A 22,958-nucleotide genomic window follows, 5' to 3' on the forward strand; every position below is an offset into this window, starting at 1 on the left:
AGTTGGATGCTGTATCCTAGGCTAAGATCTTCCTGCAAGTCACCAGTAATTGCCTGGATTTTTTAGTTAGCCATTTGTAAGACAGCAATACAGGGAACTCATTCAATAGGTTTTGTTTGTTAAATATATAACGAACTGACAAACCATCTCTGTTAAAGAGCTCCTGTGGACATACATGGGATTAATAATAATATGATAGAAATTTCTGCCACAATTTAGAGCTTAGGGGTTTATGCTTTGCGTTAAGAGAGTTAATAAACAAAAAAGACTGCTTCCTAAAATAGCAGGCACTTATGGACTGATTCTTGTCTTGCAGTAGCACTTGTACCATGGGCTTAGTCCTGCCTCTGTGGAGTGACACCCTAATTCATTTGGATGGTGATGGGTAAGAGCTTTCCCTTTTTATTTTCCTACAGACCTTTTTATTTTCCTACAGGTGGGGTTCCAAATTAGTGAACTTTCAGCTGAGTGGGAGGCCTAGTATATCCAATCGAATGGCATGTCAGCAGCTTAATAATAACAGAATGAATCAAACAACATTACCCTATGTAAATTTATGATTACACAAATGGTATGCCTTTACGCCATGTACAGAGAAACGACATGCATCCCATTTGTTTACAATAAAAAAAAAAAAAAAAAAAAAAAAGTAGTAGTAGTTTCTTAGCTCGCTCTTTAATCTGAGCCTGTGGGCTGTTGCAATGGCCTCCCAGAGGATGATATGTTCTGTTTCAAATAACCTCTTGAGGCCTCTGCCAGCTGTCAGCCTACAGTGTAACTCTTTCCTGTGCCAGTTCCTTCCACTGACCCACCCCCAACCTCCACCGTCTGGTGTTTTTAGAATGTGTCCCCAAGAGACTAAGATGTTTGCTCCAGTGTATAAAACCAGGGTCAGATTTGCTAAGAGCCCAGAAGACCTCCAAATGGAAATACATAACAGAACAGTTTGACCATGTCTACAACTGGGAAACTTTTAATTCCTTACTTCCAATGTGGGATTCCATTCGTTTTGCCTGGTAGATAAAATTGAACAATTTATTGAAGCTTTTCAGTCAAGTCCTATACTCCAGTTAACTTGTACATGAAGTATTTGCTAATTCCTTCTATTGAACCAGCTATTGCTAGCCCAGGAAATAGCCTTGAAAACTCAAAACTGAGTTTTACCCTTATTTGTGAATTTTTGTTTTGTTCTCTTTTGTCCTTAGTGGGTTCAGCGTATCAACAGATAACAGAGTTCACATATTCAAACCTGTATCTGTGCAGGCAATGTGGTAAGATGACTTTTAATATCTCTACAAAAAGTGTTTTTTTTTAAACTATTCTATAAAAGTTTTTAAAATATGTTACTAGAATAATACTTTGTGAGAAGTAATATTTGAAATGGTCTAATTTACTGTTAAAATGCTGTATGATTTGTTTGTGTGTTTAGGATTTTTGTCAACTGTTTGGCCATCACAGTTAAAGATGACCTAGAAGTGCAATTTTTAAATTGTCACAGTGGAAGGCCATGAGCATTGGTGAACAAGTGAAATCCAGAGGTATTCTTAGGCTCTGGAGGAGACATTGGATCAAATAGATCTGGTTAGAACTGAGTTTTATAGGAACACATTGACTAAGTTACATAGCAGTCTTTTAAGAGCCAAGTCTAGAACACCTTACTGCTATGGATTAGCTCTTAGTTTCTTAACATAATAAAGGGGCAGCATTGACAGAGTTACATTATAAATAAATACATTTCCATTTAAACTGTGGGCAACTATTCGCATAATGCAAATAAAGCCTAGAGGAAATACTGTTGCTGTTTACTATCAGCTTTGACACTTTGAGGTTATATACTGTGTGCCAGGCATTGTGTCAGTTGTTTTACAAGGGTTATGTTTAATCATTACATCAACCCGCCAAAATAGTATTTTTTTTTTTTTTGGTGCTGGGGATCGAACCCAGGGCCTTGTGCTACCGACTAAGCTATCTCCCCAGCCCCAAAATAGTATTATTAGCTCTTTATTGATGAAAAAATTGAGGCTTTGGAGATGTTACATAATTGGCCTGCAAGTATCTTGTTCATTTAGACAGAATAGACTCTTACTCAACTATCTAAATAAAAAATGATCTAATACTTTTTTAAAAATTTTTTTAGTTGTATGAGGACATAATATCTTTATTTATAATTTTATACAGTGCTGAGGATCAAACCCAGTGCCTCACACGAGAGGCAAGCACTCTACCATTGAGCTACAGCCCCAACCCTTTTTTTTTGAGACAGGGTCTTGCTAAATTGTCTAGACTGGGCTCAAACTTGCAATCCTCTGGCTTTAGCTTCCTGAGTCCATGAGGAGTAGAATGGATAAAAGGCAAATAGACAAGAAATAAAGGAGCCTGAAAAAAACTCTAGGACTGAGCATGGTGGCCCACACCTGTAATCCCAGTAACTTGGGAGACTGAGGCATTTGAAAGCCAGCCTCAGCAATTTAGTAAGGCCCTAAGCAAGTCAGTGAGACCCTGTCTTTAAATAAAATACAAAAAAGTGTTGGGGATGTTGCTTAGTGGTTAAGTGCCCCTGGGTTCAATCCCTGGTAGCAAAAATAAATAAATTAACAAGCAAGGACCACAAATGAGGTTATTTTCAGGTATATTTTGGGAAGGAGTACAAAGCAGTTTTAATTCAAGTAATAACCTGACATCAAACTTTGAAATTTGTATTTCCTAGATGAAGAAAACGTATATTGATTATCCTGCATATCACACTAAACTAGCCCTTACGTTTGAATCTAGGTAATGAAACAAATTCTCTGAGAATTTTACTTACTTTGAGTAATAGAACACATTTTTAAAGATTCTGTAACTTTATTTTTAAACAAAAATCTTTAAGAAAAATGGACTGGCAAGTTATCCCATATTGTTAAAAAAATTTTAATTTATATAAGATGAAATCGACAAGGATTTAAGGAGCAGACAATCATATGCTATTGATAGAAGAATAAACTGGAACAACCTTTATGAAGAGTGATTTGTCAGTGTGCCTTATCATTTTGCATGCCCTTTGACCTAGGAATTCTACTAAGAATTTACTCTGCAGTAATAACCATGGGCGTGTGCAAATATTTTAGCTATAAGAATGTTTGTCAGTGTTCTAATAATAGCAAAAAATAGAAAACAATTTAAATAAAAAATAGAGATCAGTTAATTTATCATACATATGTTAGTGAATATTATGCAGCCATTGAAAATGATCTAGTTTAAGAATATTAATGTGGAAAAGTGTTGATAATGGGCTATAAATTAAAGAGTAAATGGTATGCAGAATATGATCATATCTACTAAAGGATCTGTGCATAAGCAAAAAACAGAATGGAAAGATCTACACTTAATATGGTTGTTTCTGGTAGGATTACAGGATATTTCTGCCTTTTATCTGAATTTGTTTTTGTTTATTGGGTTTTGTTTTGTTTTATTTTGTTTTGTTTTGTATTGTTTTCTGGTACTGGGGATCAAACCTAGGCCTTGTGCATCATTCTAAGCAAGTGCTCTACCACTGAGCTACATTCCCAGCCCCAGTCCATAAAACTTTTTGAGGTGGGGATGTTACTGGGGATTGAACCCAGGGGTGTGTAACCAAGAGCCACATCTCCAACCCTTTTAATTTTTTTTTTTTTTTTTTTTTTTGTATTTTGAGGCAGGATCTTGCTAAGTTGCTGAGGCTGGCCTCTAACTTATGATCTTCCTGCCTCAACCTCCAGAGTTATGGTCATGCCCAGCCCAGTCCATAAATTTTTTAAAGTGAGGATGGTTCATTTTTGTTATGAGGGAAAAGTAAATAGGCATTTTTAAGAAAAAGGTGTAAGCAGACTGAACATAGAGTTTCTTATACTGTCTTTTTCCTTTAGGAGAGAGACATTAGTTTATAGTGAATAAGACATTTTATTTGACAGAAAAATTGAGCTCCAACAACGAGCTGGGCCTTCTTTTACTTCAAATACATCAATAAACAAAACATAGACAGGTCTTTGTAACTTACTTTCTACCATTTCTGACTTAAGCTTTTCCCAAGCATGTAACCAAAAAATACTTTTCAGTTTTGTTTGCTCTTCGTGGGAATTCAGAATCAGAAGTCTCAGACTAACCAAAGATCAAATCTGAGCCAGTCCCAGTAGCACATGCCTGTAGTCCCAGAGACTTGTGGGGTAAGGCAGGAGGATCACAAGTTTAAGCCCAGCCTCATGAATTTAGCAAGGAGGCCCTAAGCAACTTAGCAAGATCTGCTTCAAAAATAAAAAAGCAAAAAGGGCTGGGGACATGGCTCATAGTTAAGTGCCCCTGGGTTTAATCCCCGTACCAAAAACAGAATAACCAAAAGCTGTTCTTAGAAGGTATTTCATGTGTATGAATAAATGGTTTAAACAGACTAGGAGGGGCTAAGGTTGTGGCCCAGTGGTAGAGCACTTGCCTAGCACTTGTGAGGCACTGGGTTTGATCCTCAGCACCACATAAAAATGAATAAATAAAATAAAGGCATTGTGTCCATTGACAATTAAAATGTTTTAAAAAAAGGAGACTAGGAGACCAGGTCACCATGAATGATAAAATATCATTAAATTAGTACTTCCTGGATATTGAAGGACATGTCCTCATAGCTTAGGTACATCTATGTATGTGATCTCCGTGGAACCTATAAGAACTATGGGGAATGTGTGCTGTTACATATATTCTGTTACACGATCTCTGTGTCAAGAGAAAGAAATTTTTGTGTAGTATCATTGAGATCTTTAGTTTTCTAGTGACACAGCCCCAGCATAGTTCCAACTATAGATCATGAGCCATAGGTGCGAAGACCTCTTTCACTGGTGGATTGTCAGTTCTCTTTCCTGTCCCCAACCTTAAGGATGCATCAGATCTTTCAGCAAATATCTAGATAATATGGATAATACCATAGAAATCAAGATTAGAGAATCTCGAATTCCAGGGAGTAGATTTTCCATAGGTCAAATTCTATAGAATGTAAAAATCAGAAGATTTTGAGGTACACATGGGTTATTGGCCTTTTGGTACCCCACCCTTCTACAGTGCTCATTTCTCAGCATATCTTTTAGGTCTGCTCTACAGAGTTTACACAAGGCTTGTGAAGTAGCCAGAATGCATAACTACTACCCAGGCAGCCTTTTTCTCACCTGGGTAAGTTATTATGAGAGCCATATCAACTCAGATCAATCCTCAGTCAATGAATGGAATGCTATGCAGGATGTGCAGTCCCATCGACCGGACTCGCCAGCTCTCTTCACAGACATGTAAGTAACTTGCTGAGGGTTGTAAAGGTCCTCTCTGTTCTGTTCTAGACAGCATGTTTCTTCCTGATCTCTTATCTTAGGAGTCAATCTTATCCACTTTTATTAGACACCATCTACATCACACTTCTGCCACTCATGAAGAATCCTGTTTGATTCTGCTGCCTGCGAAGGCGTGAGGAATTTCATTCCTGGGCACAGTGCAGGCTCCATAGTCAAGAATTGCAGTACCATCAAATCCATTATTCAGATTCCACTAATTTGAAATCTGAGTTAAAGGAGTTAGGCTGAAGTTTGTGTTTTCTTTGTCTGTGAAAGGAGTACTTGGTAAGCAAATTAATGGCAAGAAACTTGGAAGTTTACAGTAATTGACAAGATGTTTCTAATTTGAAAGAACACGTAGGTTGTTTAGCTGGTTTTAAACCTACTTCTGCTTAAAAAAAATTTAGAACATCTTATCATTCAATTGTCTTTACTGTACTCCACTATTGCTGTAAATCCTTGTCAGTGAGATTTTATTAAATCCCCCTCATGTACTGTGAGTTGGATGAAGGCCTAAGGTGGAGCTGATGTTTATTTCCTTTTTGGGTCTATGTGTTGAAACTTCTGTGACTATTTTGGAAATTTTTTTACACTTAGTTCCTGCTTTGGGAATTAAATAGGATGTTTATTCTCTGAATTGATCTTTCTGCACTTACAAGGTATTCTACAACTGAAAAGAAAAGTAGCTCCTTACTATCTGAACTTACAGACAAGATTTGCCTTAAGATTCCTAAAGTCTTGCCAAAACAGTTCATGATTTTTAAGGAAAAAAGAATGGGACCAATGTAGATAATAGTTTCATAAAAACCTTTTACTAGAAAAGATGAAATATCCAAGAATTGTATGCAAGAAACAGTTAAAAGAGCACAAGAATCTTTTTTGCACAAGGTGTTATTGGTACTAGAATCTCCTTTTCAGTAACCCTAACCCTTTTAGGATCTTATAGTAACTGAAAAGGTATGAATTTGTGGAATATATTATTCATGATTTCATGCTTTACAGCTGGTAATATGTTTCAGAGGAATGTGTCATCTATAGCTCAGGATAGTGCATTTTAAACTTTATGTGAGAGAAAGAAAACTTTTCCCTTTTTTTTTTGATTTTGTTAGAGAAGATTTTGAAACTATAGCATAAAAAGAAAGAGTGAAAAGGAAAGAAAAGTGCTTTTAACCTCTCTACATCCCCAAGTAAAAGGTTGTCCTTGGCACTTAGTAGAGGTACATTAAATATTAGTTCTTAGTGTGTACAATATAATCCCAATTTTAAAATATATTTTACCAGTAAATGACTACGTGTTCACAAAAAAAGAATACATGGAAACTGTAGGTCAATGGAACAGTATTAATACTGATTGTCTCTGTAGAGAGGAATTTTTAACTTTTTTTGTATTTTTAAATTTTTTCCAAAATTTTTTCCAGTGAAATCAAAGAGGAAAAATATGTTTGTGTGTTGTAATGCTTTTTCCATCCCACTCTTCTTCCTAAATTGATGAGAAAAGCCTATAAAATGCTGAGAGCCAGGCACAGGAGCCCTTGCCTGTAATCCCAGTGACTCCAGAGGCTGAGGCAGGAGGTTGACAAATTCAAGACCTGCAAGACCCTGTCTCAAAAATAAATGAACAAGGAGCCCAAGAAATAGCTCGTTTTAGAGAGCGCTCACCTAGCATGCGCAAGGGCCGCAGTTCAAATCCCTGGCACCTCAGATGAGGAGGAAAAATGAATGAATGAATGAATGAATGAATAAACAAACAAACAAACAAACAAATAAATAAAAAGGAATGTAGCTCAGTGGTAGAGTGCCCCTGGGTTCAATCCGTAGTACTGGAGGGAAGAGGGGGAACAAAACTGAGAATATAAGAAGAATGTGTGCTAAAATGAACTTAACTGCTCTACTGTGAATAGTTTTACATTTTAAATCCAAGAAAGTGGGGGAAGAAGAAAATATACATGCATGATATCCCCAGTATACATCTAATTCTCATAAAACTCTTGGGAGACAGATATTATAACTGTCCTTATTTTTTTTTTTCTTTTTATTGTAAACAAATGGGATACATGTTGTTTCTCTATTTGTACATGGCGTAGAGGCATACCATTTGTGTAATCATAAATTTACATAGGGTAATGTTGTTTGATTCATTCTGCCATTTTTTCCCTTCCCCCCCTCCCCTCCCGCCCTTCCCCTCCATCTATACAGCCCTTCCTTCCTCCATTCCTGCCCCCCTCCCTAAACCCAACTCCAACCCCAACACTAACCCTTCCCACCCCCCATTGTGTGTCATTATCCACTTATTAGCGATATCATTCTTCCTTTGGTTTTTTTGAGATTGGCTTATCTCACTTAGCATGATATTCTCCAGTTGTCGCTCCCGCCAGCAAGAACGACCCGGAGACGTGATGGGTGGCAAACTTCCCTATTAACAGCTTTTCTTCTTTTTATTTTTCTACCTCTTTTTGGGAAGTTATTGTCACTTATATAGGTTATATCAACTAATTAGAATATTCACGATATGTGGGGAAAAGATAGACGTATATGGGTATAACTTGAAGCACCTAAGAATCACGCAAGAATCATGCAGAGGCCTTGACCAATTACTGAGACTTCCTCAAGGTGAAGTTAGTTGTATACGTGCAGAATAGCAGTTTTTCAACTGCACTGGCAGCTTGCCAGGCGCCATCTTGGCCAGGCTCCACCTAGGGCCAGGGGTCCGTACGCAACCCCGACAGTTCCCCCTTTTTTCTTTTAAAAGAAAAGCTCGGGACCAAGCCTGTCTTAGGCGGAGTGGTCAACTACCGTCCTTACCCGTCATCGGATAACTGCAGAGCATGCTACAGCTCCTGTCTTAGGTCGGTACGGAGTTACCTACTACCTTACCCGTCTGGTCAATGGTCCAGCCTCGCGAGCCACACTTGTGGGGAGCTGCCGGCCTCTAGGGCAGCCATGGCCTGATGGAAGATGATACGATCTCTCGCTTGACTCTGACGCACACGCATGATAGTGCGTGAGAGGAAGATAACAGCAATGATCATAAGCATGCATAATGCTCCCATACCAGCCCACTGCTTAATAAAACTGAAAGAGGAGGATAACCAATTTAACACTTCAGACATTGGAGCTACATCAACTCTAGTAGCATTAAGGCTAACAATTTGAGATCTAAGAATAGCAGTAAGATTATCAAATTCATAAGACCAGTTGGTACGTAGCTGAGCAGACAAGATTCTAGACAAGTTTGCTGCATAGCTGAAGTTATGGTAAGCTACAGGTGTAACGCACAGTCCCGTCAGATGATAAATACATCCCACGTTTAACAGTTCCTGTAAAATGTCCATTTGTTCTTGAAGTAAGTCCACTCGCTGGTTCATAAGGAGTATGCCTGCTGTTAGATGTTGGTTTAGGGTCTCTTTAGTCTGTAAGGCTGCAGCTATATTTTCGGCCAAGTGATTGACTGCTGTTGCTGTAGGTATGGCAGTTGCTAGTGCTGCTGTTGCAGAAACCACTATTGCAGTGACCATAGCCGCTGTGATGTCAAATTCTCTCCTGTTTCTTGATAGTAACACTGGCAATTTTGCATCTGTAACAGAGACTGGGACTGGTAGGAAGGTAGGAACACACATTAAGTCTGCCAGCAGGAACCTAGAAGCATTTTAGCACAAATCTAAAGTACAATTGAAAGAAGCAGTTGTTTTGTTACATAGTTGAACTGTTCCTCCTAAGAGACTAAAAAGAGGTAGTAAGTTAGTTTATTCCGTGGAAACACACAAACTGAGCCACAGCTCCAGTAAAGCACCGGGTTACCCTTATTACCCAGAGTTAAAAAAAAAAACCCAAACAAAGAGACAAAGAGAAAGTTTATCTTTAGGGGACCTGAAGGTCTCCTCTATTCCCCCTTTTTGTTTATAAAGAGCATTTTTGAGGGTGAGATGTGTATGTTCGACAATACTTTGTTTTTGTGGGTTATAAGGTACATCTGTGGTTAGAGTTATTTTAATTTTAGTGAGGAATTGGTTCTTACCAATTTTAGTTTTTAAAGAAAAATTTAGACTTTATAACGTAGTACAATCTTTGACAGTTGCTTAACCATAATTGTATAAACCCCTATTTTTAAGACAATTGTTCTAAAGAATAAAACTTAAGAGACACAAAGTTAAGAATGAATTGGTGTTTCTAAGAAATCCTTGTCATTTTACCATGTCATTTTACCATATAGATTAAACTTTGGCTTATATCAGAACATTAGTATTTCACCTTAGGAAAAACCTTAAATAGCTTTAGCTGTTTTACATACATACAACCAACTTAGTTACACACAGACTTGTTGAAACTTGCCCTTTGTTACACACAGACTTTTTTGTCCAGAAACATTTTCTTTTCTTTTTTATTAAATACATTTTTAAACCCAGAACCTTTTATTTATTTATTTATTTATTTTTATCTGTTGACACCTTTTTGTTCACATTTTGAAACAACTCTTATGAAATTTCTGAATTTAGATAAATCACCCTATTTTAATAAGATTAAATATTTTGTTGTTTATAGTACCCTAATTGAAACACAGTTGAAACTTTTGGGACCCTTTATATATAGAATTCCACTTGTTAGGACATAACTTTTAGTAACCTTGTTTTTAGTTTAGTGATGGCACAAAGCAAGTTTAAACCCTTTTATTTACCAACCTATGAAAACACCAATAATGTTTAAGTATGATACCCCATGGAATTTGAGGAGTTAAAAGTACTTGATGTTATTTAACAATTAGCATTTTAACTTTGTAAATTAACCAGAAGTCTCTACAAACACATTTGAGTAATCCCATACATGTTAACTCCAATTTATTTATTTTATAAAAACCAAGATATCAGACAAGTGTCCTGAACAGGATCTGCTGCCTCTTTCCTGTTGAAGAAAAGTCCTAGAAGCAATTGATATTAGACATTGTTTAACATTAACATTTCATTAGTTTGACCACCTGGAGACTTATGAGTTATTTTCAAAGATATTTTACTTTCATTAGTTTACCCAATTTAAATTGAACCCTTTTAAATCACGTGAATAAAAGTATTTGGATCCATTTTTAAATTTTAATTTTAAGAGCACTCAGTTTTGATGCAGATAAGACATAACACCAGACAGTACGACATACAAATAACACAAAATCAAAGGCCTTGTAATTTATAGGTGAATGTTCATTGCAATGAAACAGCTGTTTAAAAACTTCAGTTGAATAAAAAATAGAACTGATCAAAAATAAAATCATTAACCTAGGTATGTAGGATCAAAATTATGAGCTCAAAAGTACAGCATTAAAGAAAAAAAAAAAACAAAACAAGAATCCTGAAGAATAAGTCAGTTTTTTGTAGCGGCCCAGGAGTTTAAAATGGACACTTTTTTTTTTTTTTTCTTTTCTTCTTATCTTTAGGTTACCCCCCTTTTCTCCTTGAGACGCTGTAGTTGCATTCCAAAGTGGCAGGGGGAGGGAGGATCACCCAGGACTTTTTAACCCTTTTTTTGCCTGGTTGAGAAATCAGGTTAGGTTTGAATGCAGAAAATCAGAAAACATTATTTTTTACTACTTTTAAGGAATGGAGCTGCTGAGCTCTCTGCCTAGGGGGACCCTCCCCTAAACTGATTTTTCTCTTTGTGCTCTGTTTGTGGTTTTATTTGTACTTTCTCCCTTTTTTTTTTTTTTTTTTTTTTTTTTTTTTTTTTTTTTTTCCACTGCGCCACTGCATATTTTTGTAAGCTCAACTCTTTTGAGTAACTCTTTTTTTTTTTTTTTTTTGTAACGCCTTTTTTTTGTCTTCTAGCTGCTGCCCTATGCCCTCCAATTCCCTTAATGCCTGTTGACTAATTGAACCAGCTTGAGAACACTTTGTTTCTTTACTAATTTTATTTAACTCCATCTCTGAGAGTCCCTCTTCGCTCTCATCAGAATCTGACTGAGCGCTAACAGAGCCCTTTTGTGACTCTTCTTTTACCTTTTCTAACACTTCCTCTCCCTGCGCAACTGCCTTTTGTAAAGCCTCCCGAGGGGAACGCAAACAAGTTCTGACTAATGACCAAACTGCTAACATCCCTGGGAGCGTTACCGGACAGCGCTTTAAATCTTCCCCCGGGTGTTCCCACTGTGGGATAGTTAACAATCCTTCTTCCAGAAACCAAGGTGAAATCTCCTCTACCTGCTTTAAAAATGCCCAAGCAGTTTGTCTTTAAGGAAGTGCCGTTAGCTTTAAGAATTTCTTTCAAGGGACCTTCCATTCTATATCTAGCAACCTCGTTCCCCATTTTTTGAGGAAACTTTCACCTCTCGTTCCTAGGAACTTTATCACAATCACAATATTATCGTCTCTAGGAAACCTCCCTGTCCACTGACAGATCTGGGTGCACACTTTCACCGATCCGTTGCTCACCTCACTCACCTCTCCGCGGCACGTAAGATTCCCGGGGTTCAGCACCACTTGTCGCTCCCGCCAGCAAGAACGACCCGGAGACGTGATGGGTGGCAAACTTCCCTATTAACAGCTTTTCTTCTTTTTATTTTTCTACCTCTTTTTGGGAAGTTATTGTCACTTATATAGGTTATATCAACTAATTAGAATATTCACGATATGTGGGGAAAAGATAGACGTATATGGGTATAACTTGAAGCACCTAAGAATCACGCAAGAATCATGCAGAGGCCTTGACCAATTACTGAGACTTCCTCAAGGTGAAGTTAGTTGTATACGTGCAGAATAGCAGTTTTTCAACTGCACTGGCAGCTTGCCAGGCGCCATCTTGGCCAGGCTCCACCTAGGGCCAGGGGTCCGTACGCAACCCCGACATCCAGTTTCATCCATTTGCCTGCAAATGCCATAATTTTATCATTCTTTATGGCTGAGTAATATTCCATTGTATATATATACCACATTTTCTTTATCCATTCATCAATTGTAGGACATCTAGGTTGGTTCCACAATCTGGCTATTGTGAACTGAGCAGCTATGAACATTGATGTGGCTGTATCTCTGTAATATGCTGCTTTTAAGTCCTTTGGGTATAGGCCAAGGAGTGGGATAGCTGGGTCAAATGGTGTTTCCATTCCAAGTTTTCTAAGGAATCTCCACACTGCTTTCCAGAGTGGCTGCACTAATTTGCAGCCCCACCAGCAATGTAAGAGTGTACCTTTCTCCCCACATCCTCGCCAACACCTGTTGTTGGTTGTATTCTTGATAATTGCCATTCTAATTGGGGTGAGATGGAATCTTAGGGTGGTTTTGATTTGCATTTCTCTTATTAATAGAGATGTTGAACATTTTTCCATATGTTTGTTGATTGCTTGTACATCTTCTTCTGTGAAGTGTCTATTCATTTCCTTAGCCCATTTGTCAATTGGATTATTTACATTCTTGGTGTAGAGTTTTTTGAGTTCTTTATAGATTCTGGAGATTAGCGCTCTATCTGAAGTATGATTGGCAAAGATTTTCTCCCACTCTGTAGGCTCTTTCTTTGCATTGCTGATAGTTTCCTTTGCTGACAGAAAGCTTTTTAGTTTGAATCTATCCCAGTTATTAATTCTTGCTTTTATTTCTTGTGCTATGGGAGTCCTGTTGAGGAAGTCTGGTCCTAAGCCGACATGTTGAAGCTCTGGACCTACTTTTTCTTCTATAAGATGCAAGGTCTCTGGTCTGATTCCGAGATCCTTAATCCATTTTGAGTTTAGTTTTGTGCATGGTGAGAGATATGGGTTTAGTTTCATTCTGTTGCATATGGATTTCCAATTCTCCCAGCACCATTTGTTGAAGAGGCTATCTTTTCTCCATTGCATATTTTTGGCCCCTTTGTCTAGTATGAGAAAATTGTATTTATTTGGGTTTGTGTCCGTGTCCTCTATTCTGTACCATTGATCCACCTTTCTATTTTGGTACCAATACCATGCCGTTTTTGTTACTATTGCTTTGTAGTAGAGTTGAAGATCTGGTATTGCGATACCCCCTGCTTCACTCTTTCTGCCAAGGATTGCTTTAGCTATTCTGGGTTTTTTATTCTTCCAGATGAATTTCATAATTGCTTGCTCTATTTCTGTAAGGTACATCATTGGGATTTTAATTGGAATTGCATTGAATCTGTATAGCACTTTTGGTAGTATGGCCATTTTGACAATATTAATTCTTCCTATCCAAGAACATGGGAGATCTTTCCATCTTCTAAGGTTTTCTTGAATTTCTTTCTTTAGTGTTCTGTAGTTCTCATTGTAGAGGTCTTTCACCTCTTTTGTGAGATTGATTCCCAAATACTTTATTTTTTTCGAAGCTATTGTGAATGGGGTAGTTTTCCTAATTTCTCTTTCTGAAGATTCATCGCTTATATATAAAAATGCCTTCGATTTATGTGCATTGATCTTATATCCCGCTACTATAACTGTCCTTATTTTTGATAGAAAAAGTAACAGACTCAGGGAAAAGAAGGAACTTGTTCAGGTTTACATCAACAATTAAAACCTAGGTCTGACTCATCCCAAACCACTGCCTCAAGGGAGTCTGAAGGATTGGGAGAAATACTACTAAACTAGGAAATCTAACCCATGCTTGGTTCATGCATGGGGCACTTAACCACTGGCCCACATCTCCAGCCCTTTGTATTTCTTTGTAAATTTATTTTAACTTTTTTTTTTTTTTTTTTTTTAATTTTTTTGAGACAGGCTTTAAGTTGCTTAGGGCCTCACTAAATTGCTGAGACTGGCTTTGAACTTGTGATTCTCCTGCCTCAGCCTCCTAAGTCACTGGAATTACAGGCATGTGCTACAGTGCTTGGCTAAAATTTGTTTTTACCAATATGCTTTTTAATAGAAGACTGAAGTCATACATTTATTTTGTACTGTGAGCTATGTCTAGGAAAACGAAGCATGAATGAGAATTTTACTCTAGTCAAGATTTTGATGCCTTTGCTGGTTGACAGGGAAATGACACAGTTATTAGCTGTATTATGCAGTGTTTGTGAAAAGCTAGGAGCCCAAGGGTTGCGGAGCTCCAAGGTTGTGGGGTTAGAGCATCCATCTTTGGAGATTATTGAAGCTATTTTTTGCCACCAGTGATAAAGACTGTAGGCCCCAAGGGCAGGCAAGATGCCTGAAGGCTTCGTCCATTTTCATTTCCAAATAAGGAGGTGTAGAGCAGATACCTTTTCTTGAGTTAGGGGGAAAGATGATGCAGACAGTGCTCTCTGACAGCCTCTCTCAAATTCCACATGATATGAAATAATGCCTTTAGAGAGAAGCATCCAGTTACACTGAACCAATACTTTTCTGGTAAATGGAGAGCCAACTGCCCAGTCTGATTTCATATTAAAGTTCCAAGAGTAATTTTATTTTTATGAGAGTTGAAGAGCAACACAATCCTGCAGGTAGAATGTTAGACTCGGTTAAGCATTCTGATTCTCCTGCCAATGTATGTGATCATCAGCATGTCTTATACCATGTTTGGTTTTTTTAATCTGTAAAATGAAGATAACAACTTTATAGAGGTAGTGTGAGAGTTGTCATGAAAAGGAAAGTATTTTGGATGAAAATACTCTAGGTAGTTGATCCTACAACCCATTTAGGGAAAGAAGTTTCCTTACCGAATTCAAAAGGCAGGATCTTTTTCCCTCTCCTGTTTTCATTTCACAACAATGAATGATCATCATAGGATAGTGTTTTAAGCTGCAGAGGACCTCATACCATGGTGAGTCACACTGCTGGTCTACCCAGCTTGGTATTCTAGCTCAATAAATGATACCCAGGGGTATTCGTTGAGGAAGTATGGATATGGTCCTCCATTAAAGAACTACACTCCATATAGCAAATTTGTCTTTGCTCCTTCATGGACCTATATATATTTAAGGGCTTTTAGACAGATATAATTGCTTCAAGTAATAATTTTTACATGCTTACATTCTGTATATTTTGAAAAGAAACTTTTAAAAATATAATTTTCATTTGCCATACTTCAACAATATAAATTTAAGTGGCAAAGCTTGCCAATTTGGAAACATAATCAAATGGTACATACTTAAATTCCTGATGAAGAAATGTCACTTCTCTATTCTCAGACCAACTGAACGTGAGAGAACAGAGAGGCTAATTAAAACCAAATTAAGGGAGATTATGATGCAGAAGGATTTGGAGAACATTACGTCAAAAGAGGTAAGAGACCCCAAGTCCTCATTGTTCCAAGGCTAGGAGTGGGATAACAATAGGTATGGGGCTACAAATGGTACATGGTTGAAAGTACAGAGAAAACTTACAGATTAGTATAACATGTCATCTTTGTTTCAGATACGAACAGAGCTGGAAATGCAGATGGTGTGTAACTTGCGAGAATTCAAGGAATTTATAGATAATGAAATGATAGTGATCCTTGGTCAGATGGATAGCCCTACACAAATATTTGAGCATGTGTTCCTGGTAAGTTTTAAGGACCACTTTAAGTAGTATGCTGAAGTTAACCTGTATGGACTGATGGATAGAGGAAGTAAATTGTTAAATTTTATTATATTTAAATACATTCAAAATGAAGGTAGTAAGTACTCAAAACCTCACCACTTACTAGTCATATCACTGCATTTTATTACTGTCTCTGCTCTTAAGGTTATATACACCTATCATATGATGAAAGCGATATAATGGTGTGCTAATGCTCATCTCCTCCCAATTTCTCACCAAGTAACATCAAACTGGTGGATTAAAATTACTGTAAACTGGGCAGGGTGGCTCAAGTTTGTAATCCTAGTAACTCAGGAGGCTGAGGCAGGAGGATCTCAAGTTCAAAGCCAGCCTCAACAACTAAATGAAACCCTGTCTCTAAATAAAATATTTTTTAAAAAGAGCTAGGGGTGTGGCTCCATGGTTAAGTACCACTGGGTTCAATCCCCAATACCCAAAAAAAAAAAAAAAAAAAAATTCGACCATAGTAGAAATATTTACACCAAGGAAATGGCAAATGCTACAAATTATGCTTTTCTCCCCCTGGATTGTTAAATATTTCATCTGCTTTTCATAGTACTCAAAATCAAAAACACCACTTGGCTGTAGCTTTTATACAGTGTATTTGAATAGGATGGTCTTTAAAGTATTTCTTGCAGGTCTGTCAAATGTATATTTAAGCAGAGCAAGTGGGAACTGTTTATAACTGAGAGACCTTATTTATTCATTTTTTGTGATTCTGGGGATTGAACCCAGGGCCTCAAGCATGCCAGGCAAGTGGACAAGCAGGCAAGTACCCTACCTCTGAATTTTATCCCCAACCCTGGATTTTTAAACATATACAATTTTGTAACTACATTTTGAGCACCGCCCCACCCCAAAATGCTTTTCCTGATTACCAAAACATCAGTGTCTAAAAATTGTTCTTCATAGTTCCCAAACACTCAATGACCTATAATTAGACCAAGGAGACCTCTCTGACAGATGAATTAAGAAAGCTTCTAATATCCTAAGACCCATTTTTCTCTCATATGTTAAAGAATTCTAGATTTCATCTGTATACAGTAGTGTGAACAAAGTTAACAAGGATAATTAAATCAGTGAGGAATGTTATAGGAACCTCATTTTTTTTTTCACTTCTTATACATTTTGGCCAAAAATGTTAACAAGGAACTAAATCAACTGGTTTGTATTTCACTTCCTTTCTCTGGTGAGGATATTTCTGAATTGTGAAAAGATTATAAGGTGGGAAACTGGAGAGAAGAGGAATAAATGCACTGATTAAACTGAATCACCTTTCTGAGTATTCAAGAGTTTATTTCACCAGGCAGTTAAACTTTGTGCTGTAAAAGGGTTCTGCTGAGTTATTCTGTTGACATTCTAGAGTATGTGTGTCTCTAGAATGATTCATACTAGACTATAACTGTGAAATTACTCATAAAGAGCTGAGAGGGGAACTTCTTTTCCAGTACTTCAACTTAACTAATATGTGTTGCCATTTCTGGATGCAGATCATACTGACTTATTTGTAAGGTACCTGGTTTTATTGTCTCTTATGTATACTTCCATGAGGTTTCAAAGATATCATGCTCATATATTGCTGGGAATAATCTTAGGTGTTAACTGTTTAAAACTTAGAAGTCACTCATTCAAATGTGCCCTGCCCACCCCCACTGTAGCCATGAAACCTGATTCATTTTTTTATGAAGGTCAAATGCCTGTAGCCAAAAAGAGCTCATATTAGCAAGTGACAAGAGCGGCAAACTTGAGTCACTTTCTCAGTGCACTTGGGGTTTTTATTATTATTATTATTAAAATTGTTTTTATGGTTTTTGTTCTTATTTTTTCACCATGCTGGGGATTGAACCCAGAGCCTAATGCGTGCTAAGCTTATGCTCCCCCTTCCCTGAGCTTGGATTTTTAATACTTTCAAATAATGTGAACATGATAAATATCAAATATAGCCAATTTCTAATGACTCATCCTGTTTTAGTCTAGGCATACTTCCTTATGGCTCTATCTAGGATTTCCTCCTTCTTCCTATTTCTTCATGGGGTATATCTGAGAGCAATTGGTAAATTTTAATAGTACTTTTACAAAATTTAATTCCCCCCAAGACTATATTTCCCTAATGAACTACACAAAGGCATTCAAGTGGGCGGGGAATGTGGCTTAGTGGTAGAGCAGTTGCCTAGGATGTGTGAAGCCCTGGGTGTTTGATCTCCAGGAACAAAAAAAGCATTTGTGCTAGTATATATATCTTATGATTTCACAATTCTTCTTTCTTGAGTTTTTTTTCTTATTACGAAAATAATTCATTTATTGTAGAAAATTTTAGAAGACAGTAAATCATATTTAATTACCACCAGAACAGATCATCTTTGTTACCTTTTGTTAGTGCTTCTCCCTGCCTACCCTCCATTATTGTTTTTGTTTTTGTTTTTGTACTGAAGATTGAACCCATGGGCCCTTTACCATTGAATTACATTCCCATACCTTTCTGTTTGTTTGGTTGAGACAGGGTCTCGCTAAGTTTTTGAGGCAGGCCTCAAACTTGTGATCCTCCTGCTTCAGCTTCCTGAGTTGCTGGGATTATAGGCATGTGCCACTGTGCCCAGCTTCATTTTTACTTTCATTTTTACATATATACATATATATATGATCTCATATGTGGACTTTATATTTTAGAGCAGTTTTAGATTCGCAGCAAAATTGAGCAGAAAATAAAGATTTCTCATATGCCAACATACACGCATAATCAACATCCAGCAGAGTGGTACATTTATTACAGCTGATCAACCTACATTGGCACATCATTATCAACCAAAGTCCATCATTTTCATTAGGGTTCATTCTTGGTGTTGTATGTTGTGTGAGTTCGGACATATATACAGCATTTATATATCATACGGTTTTTACCTCTTTTTGGTACCGGGAATTGAACCCAGGGTTGCTTAACAATTGAGCCATATCCCCAGCCCTTTTTTATATTATATTTTGAGATAGAGTCATGCTAAGTTGCTTAGGACCTTGCTAAGTTGGTAAGGCTGACTTTTGAATTTGGAAATCCTCCTACCTCAGCCTCCTCAGCCTCTGGGATCATAGGTATACACCATCACTCCCAGCTCAGTGTTTATTTTTTAAATGCATATCTTTGTACATCTTTTTGAGCACAGGAAAATATCTTCTGAATGGACCTCCTATCCAACAAAACTATTCTGAATGGACCTCCTATCCAACAAAATAAGTGTATAAACAGGTTGCCTAAACATCTTATACCTGTTTCTTGATGGTTTCTCCCTTCGTTTGCACTATCATATCCTGTGTCCAAGCCCCTATGTCTTCTCCAGTGAGTCTGTACACTGCTCTTTCCTAGCAGTTGATATGGAAAAAGAGATCTTATCCTCTGTTGCAAGTGGTTGTATTAATTTTCTGCACAGTCATCTCATCTTGTGCATAGCTGCCATGCTGGGAACTCAACCAGATTGTGTGAAGACAGGCAGCAGGATTTCTCCCTCCCCCTGCAAGAATGCTCAGCTCTGCAGTATACTGCACAGAGATCTGTTTATTTGGAAAGATATCCAGCTGACATGGAGAGAGAACATGTAGAACATAGTTTAGAGAAAACTGGGTCCCTGGTTCACTCCCAGATTTTGGAATACAAAAAGGATACACAGTGTGAAGATAAGATTGATGGGAAGCAAGGGTGTTACTAGAAAAAAATTCTTTCACACCCTACAAGTATATGTGTACAACTTCTTTGAGCTGGAAGCCTTTGCCCAACCAAATTTCGAAATCAGCATTGCTCCTGGAGGATCTCTGATTTGGCTGAGAAAAAAATAGATGTGTCTGGGTGCAGTGGCACACACCTGCAATCCCAGTGACTCTGGAGTCTGAGTCAGGAGGATCAAAAGTTTGAGGCCAGCCTTAGCAACTTAGCAAGACCCTGTCTCAAAAAAAAAAAAAAAAAAATTAAATAGAAAAGCTGGGTGTGGTGGCCTACCCCTGTAATCCCAGCTATCCCAGAGACCAAGGCAGAAGGATCTCAAGTTTGAGGCCAGCCTTAGCAATTTAGCGAGACCCTAAGCAACTAGCAAGATCCTGTCTCAAAATAAAAAGGACTGGGAATGTAGCTCAGTGGTAAAGTGCCCTGGGTTTATTCCCCAGTATGGAAAAATCCAGCCTCAAACTAGTTACTTTTACTTTAGGTGTAGAGAAATGGAGAGTATGTGAATAGATGAGACAGTAATTAAGTAATTAAGTTATTTTTATCATATTCATAATTTTTATTTCTTTATCTGTACTGAAGATGTGTAACAAAAAATTCTCTTAGAATGAAAAGTTAATAGTGTATGCTTGGTGTCATAGTAATGTGATCTTTTATTGTGGAAGCTGTACATATAGTATGATAAGTAAAATATGGCTACCCATCCTTGGAGATTATGTCAAGTTGTTTTTGTCCCAGCAGAACCCCCAGTATAATCCTTATTTGCTATAACTGTGTTCTTTTATTTTTCTTGGAACTGTTAGATTATTTCCTAAACAGCAGGGCTTTTTCCTAAGGATAACATTTGAAAAGAAATCAGTTACTTGGGTCTTTGGGTTGGTGCACAGTGTGAGAGAAACCAGAGTGAAAGATGGAAATGAATTTACTTAAAAATATATTATAGTCCTAATCATTTTACATTTCAATAAGATTATGTTTTGCATATATAGAACAAAGTAAAAATCCCTAAGGAATTATGTCATTGTAAGTCTGAGGTTAAAAAAAAAAAAAAAGATTGGTTCTAAGGAAGGCGCCAGGGGACTGAAATTCCTGATTGAGGACAGAAAAGTAATTACACCAAGATGACTCCGGTTTTTTCAGATTGAGCCTAAAGCAGCCCTAACCATAACCCAAGTCACATTATGTGGGCTTTACTGAGTCAGCAACCAGTGCTTTCAATTTATTTTGCCTCTGGATAAGGGGTCACTGTAGATTGTCAGTTTGAATTCTTTTGGGAAGGTAGGTAAAAACCATGGACTTTTCCTGTTGAGCCAGGGTTATTCCCTTCTAACTGGACAGAGTTCTGCCACGGATTTAGATTTCTGAAATAAGAAGTGAAGTGGTCACATTTCCCTGGCTCCAGTTTAGCTGCTTGACCCTTATTGTTTGGTGTCTGCCTCCTTTGAAATCTTTTGTAATTCCTATAGTATCGGGGCTAGTTTTCTAAGGTTGAGCACAGAACCTTCAGAAAAAAAACCTTTTTTTTTTTTTTTTTTTTTTTTTTAAACAAGTCAAATGAGTCCTCAGCTATAGATATTACTTACTGATGTTTTCTTAAATGGAACTTCAGCACAGTGTCCTTGAGATCTCCCTGTTCCACAATCTGATTGTAATATGATAGTGTTTATATAGCAGTTGGCAGTTTTCTAAATGCTTCATTTACTTATTTGATTATTCATTCAACAAACTTTTGTTGATCCTCTTTGTTGTTCCCAGCATGAGACTAGGTGTTTGTACTGTCTAAACCACATCAGAGAGATTCTCAGAGAAAGCCAGTAGAATGAGAATACAGAGGTGACCCTTTATTAGACAATTAGGAGAGATCACTATAGTAACTTTAGCACAAGTGATAAGGGTGGAGGCCAGATTGTGATGGGTTGAGACATGGGAAATTAGGAAGTAGAGAAAGCATTAGACTATCTTTCTATGAACCTTGATTATGAAGGGAAGAGAGAAATAACAGTATATAGAGAAGGATTCTGGATGAAAAGGAAGTTTTCAATTTTATTTATTTATTTACTTATGTATGTATTTATTTTATTTATTTATTTATACTAAGGATTGAACCCAGAGGCATTTTACCACTGAGCTACATCCCTGGACCTTTTTATTTTTTATTTTGAGACAGTCTCGCCAAGTTGCTAAGGCTGTCCTTAAACTTGCAAGCCTCCTACCTCAGCCTCCCCAGTTGCTAGGATTACAGGCCTGTGCTACCACAATAAGTTCCATATTAATACAGGATAAGATTTTATGTAATTTGAGGGAAAGATACCCATTAAGTAAAAGGACTGGAGTGGAAAGGATGTTTCATTTTATAGATAAAGGAAAGGGAGAAAGTTCTTCAAGCATTTGAACTTTGTCCTACAGTAAGAGGAGAGTCAGAACTTGAACTCAGGTATTCTTTTTTATATAGATAGCTTTATTGAGGCAAGATTGAAGTACAATAAAACACACATATTTGAGGTATGCAATGTTTTGCAATTTGAGGTATGACATGTTTTGACATGCATGTAACCAGTACAATCAATATAAAAAGCATTTCCATTACTTTTTTTTTAAATTTAAAATCATGCTGTGTTTCCTGCACGATTTATTACATTAGAAGTCAGTCACCTTAAGATATATAGGACCCCACTCCCACATGTCAGCTACTTCAAAATGAAATGGCACACATATAAATATCTCACAGATCAAGGAAGAAAGGACAATAAAAGTAAATAAAAAGTAGGACTGGGATTGTGGCTCAGTGGTAGAGCACCTGCCTAGCATGTGCGAGGCACTGGGTTCAGTCCTGAGCACCACATCAAAATAAATAAAGGTATTGTGTCCATCTACAACTAAAAAAAAATTTTTTAAGTAAATAAAAAGTACTTTGAGGGCTGGGGAGATAGCTCAGTTGGTAGAGTGCACAAGGCCCTGGGTTTGATCCCCAGTACTGCCAAAAACAAAACAAAACAAAAAAAGTACTTTGAAATAAGTGATACTAAAGCTTAACATATCAGAATCTGTGGGATGAAATATTATTCAGATGAACATTTAAAACAAAGTACTTGTATCAGAAAGAAGCTAGGTTAACAAGTTATTTTCAAATAAGTTAGTAGGAAGGAAAAAAATAAGAGTAAGAGCAGAAGTATATGAAATAGAGAAGAATTAATACAGCTAAAAGTTGATAAAAATGAAACAAGTCTAATCAAGGAAAAACAAGAACACAAAATTTAGTATCAATGGAAAGGGAGCTATCAAAATAACCCTACAGGGTCTGGGGATGTAGCTCTGGTAGAGCACTTGCCTAAGCAGTGTAAGGCACTGACTTCAATCCTCAGTACCACATAAAAGTAAACAAATAAAGGCATGTTGTCTTATCTACAACTTCAAAAAGAGTTTAAAAAAATAACCCTACGGATGCTAAAAATATATTACAATTGTATGC

General features: G+C 37.2%; 1 protein-coding gene across 7 annotated transcripts in view; it reads left to right on the forward strand.

Annotated features, from left to right (window-relative positions):
- Ssh2 (slingshot protein phosphatase 2) overlaps positions 1-22,958 on the forward strand; it is a 244,715-nt gene that overhangs the window by 184,124 nt on the left and 37,633 nt on the right. For 5 of the 7 annotated variants that reach the window (XM_047543369.1, XM_047543376.1, XM_047543370.1 and 2 more), the window contains 5 exons: positions 317-385; positions 1,206-1,271; positions 5,088-5,282; positions 15,390-15,483; positions 15,616-15,744. In XM_047543369.1, coding sequence (XP_047399325.1) covers positions 317-385; positions 1,206-1,271; positions 5,088-5,282; positions 15,390-15,483; positions 15,616-15,744 — 553 coding nt within the window. The remainder of the gene's footprint in view (positions 1-316; positions 386-1,205; positions 1,272-5,087; positions 5,283-15,389; positions 15,484-15,615; positions 15,745-22,958) is intronic. The other 2 variants (XM_047543371.1, XM_047543375.1) reach the window with 1 other exon arrangement.

Source organism: Sciurus carolinensis, chromosome 3 (genome assembly GCF_902686445.1).
Source record: "Sciurus carolinensis chromosome 3, mSciCar1.2, whole genome shotgun sequence".
In the NCBI taxonomy this organism is placed as follows: domain Eukaryota; kingdom Metazoa; phylum Chordata; class Mammalia; order Rodentia; family Sciuridae; genus Sciurus; species Sciurus carolinensis.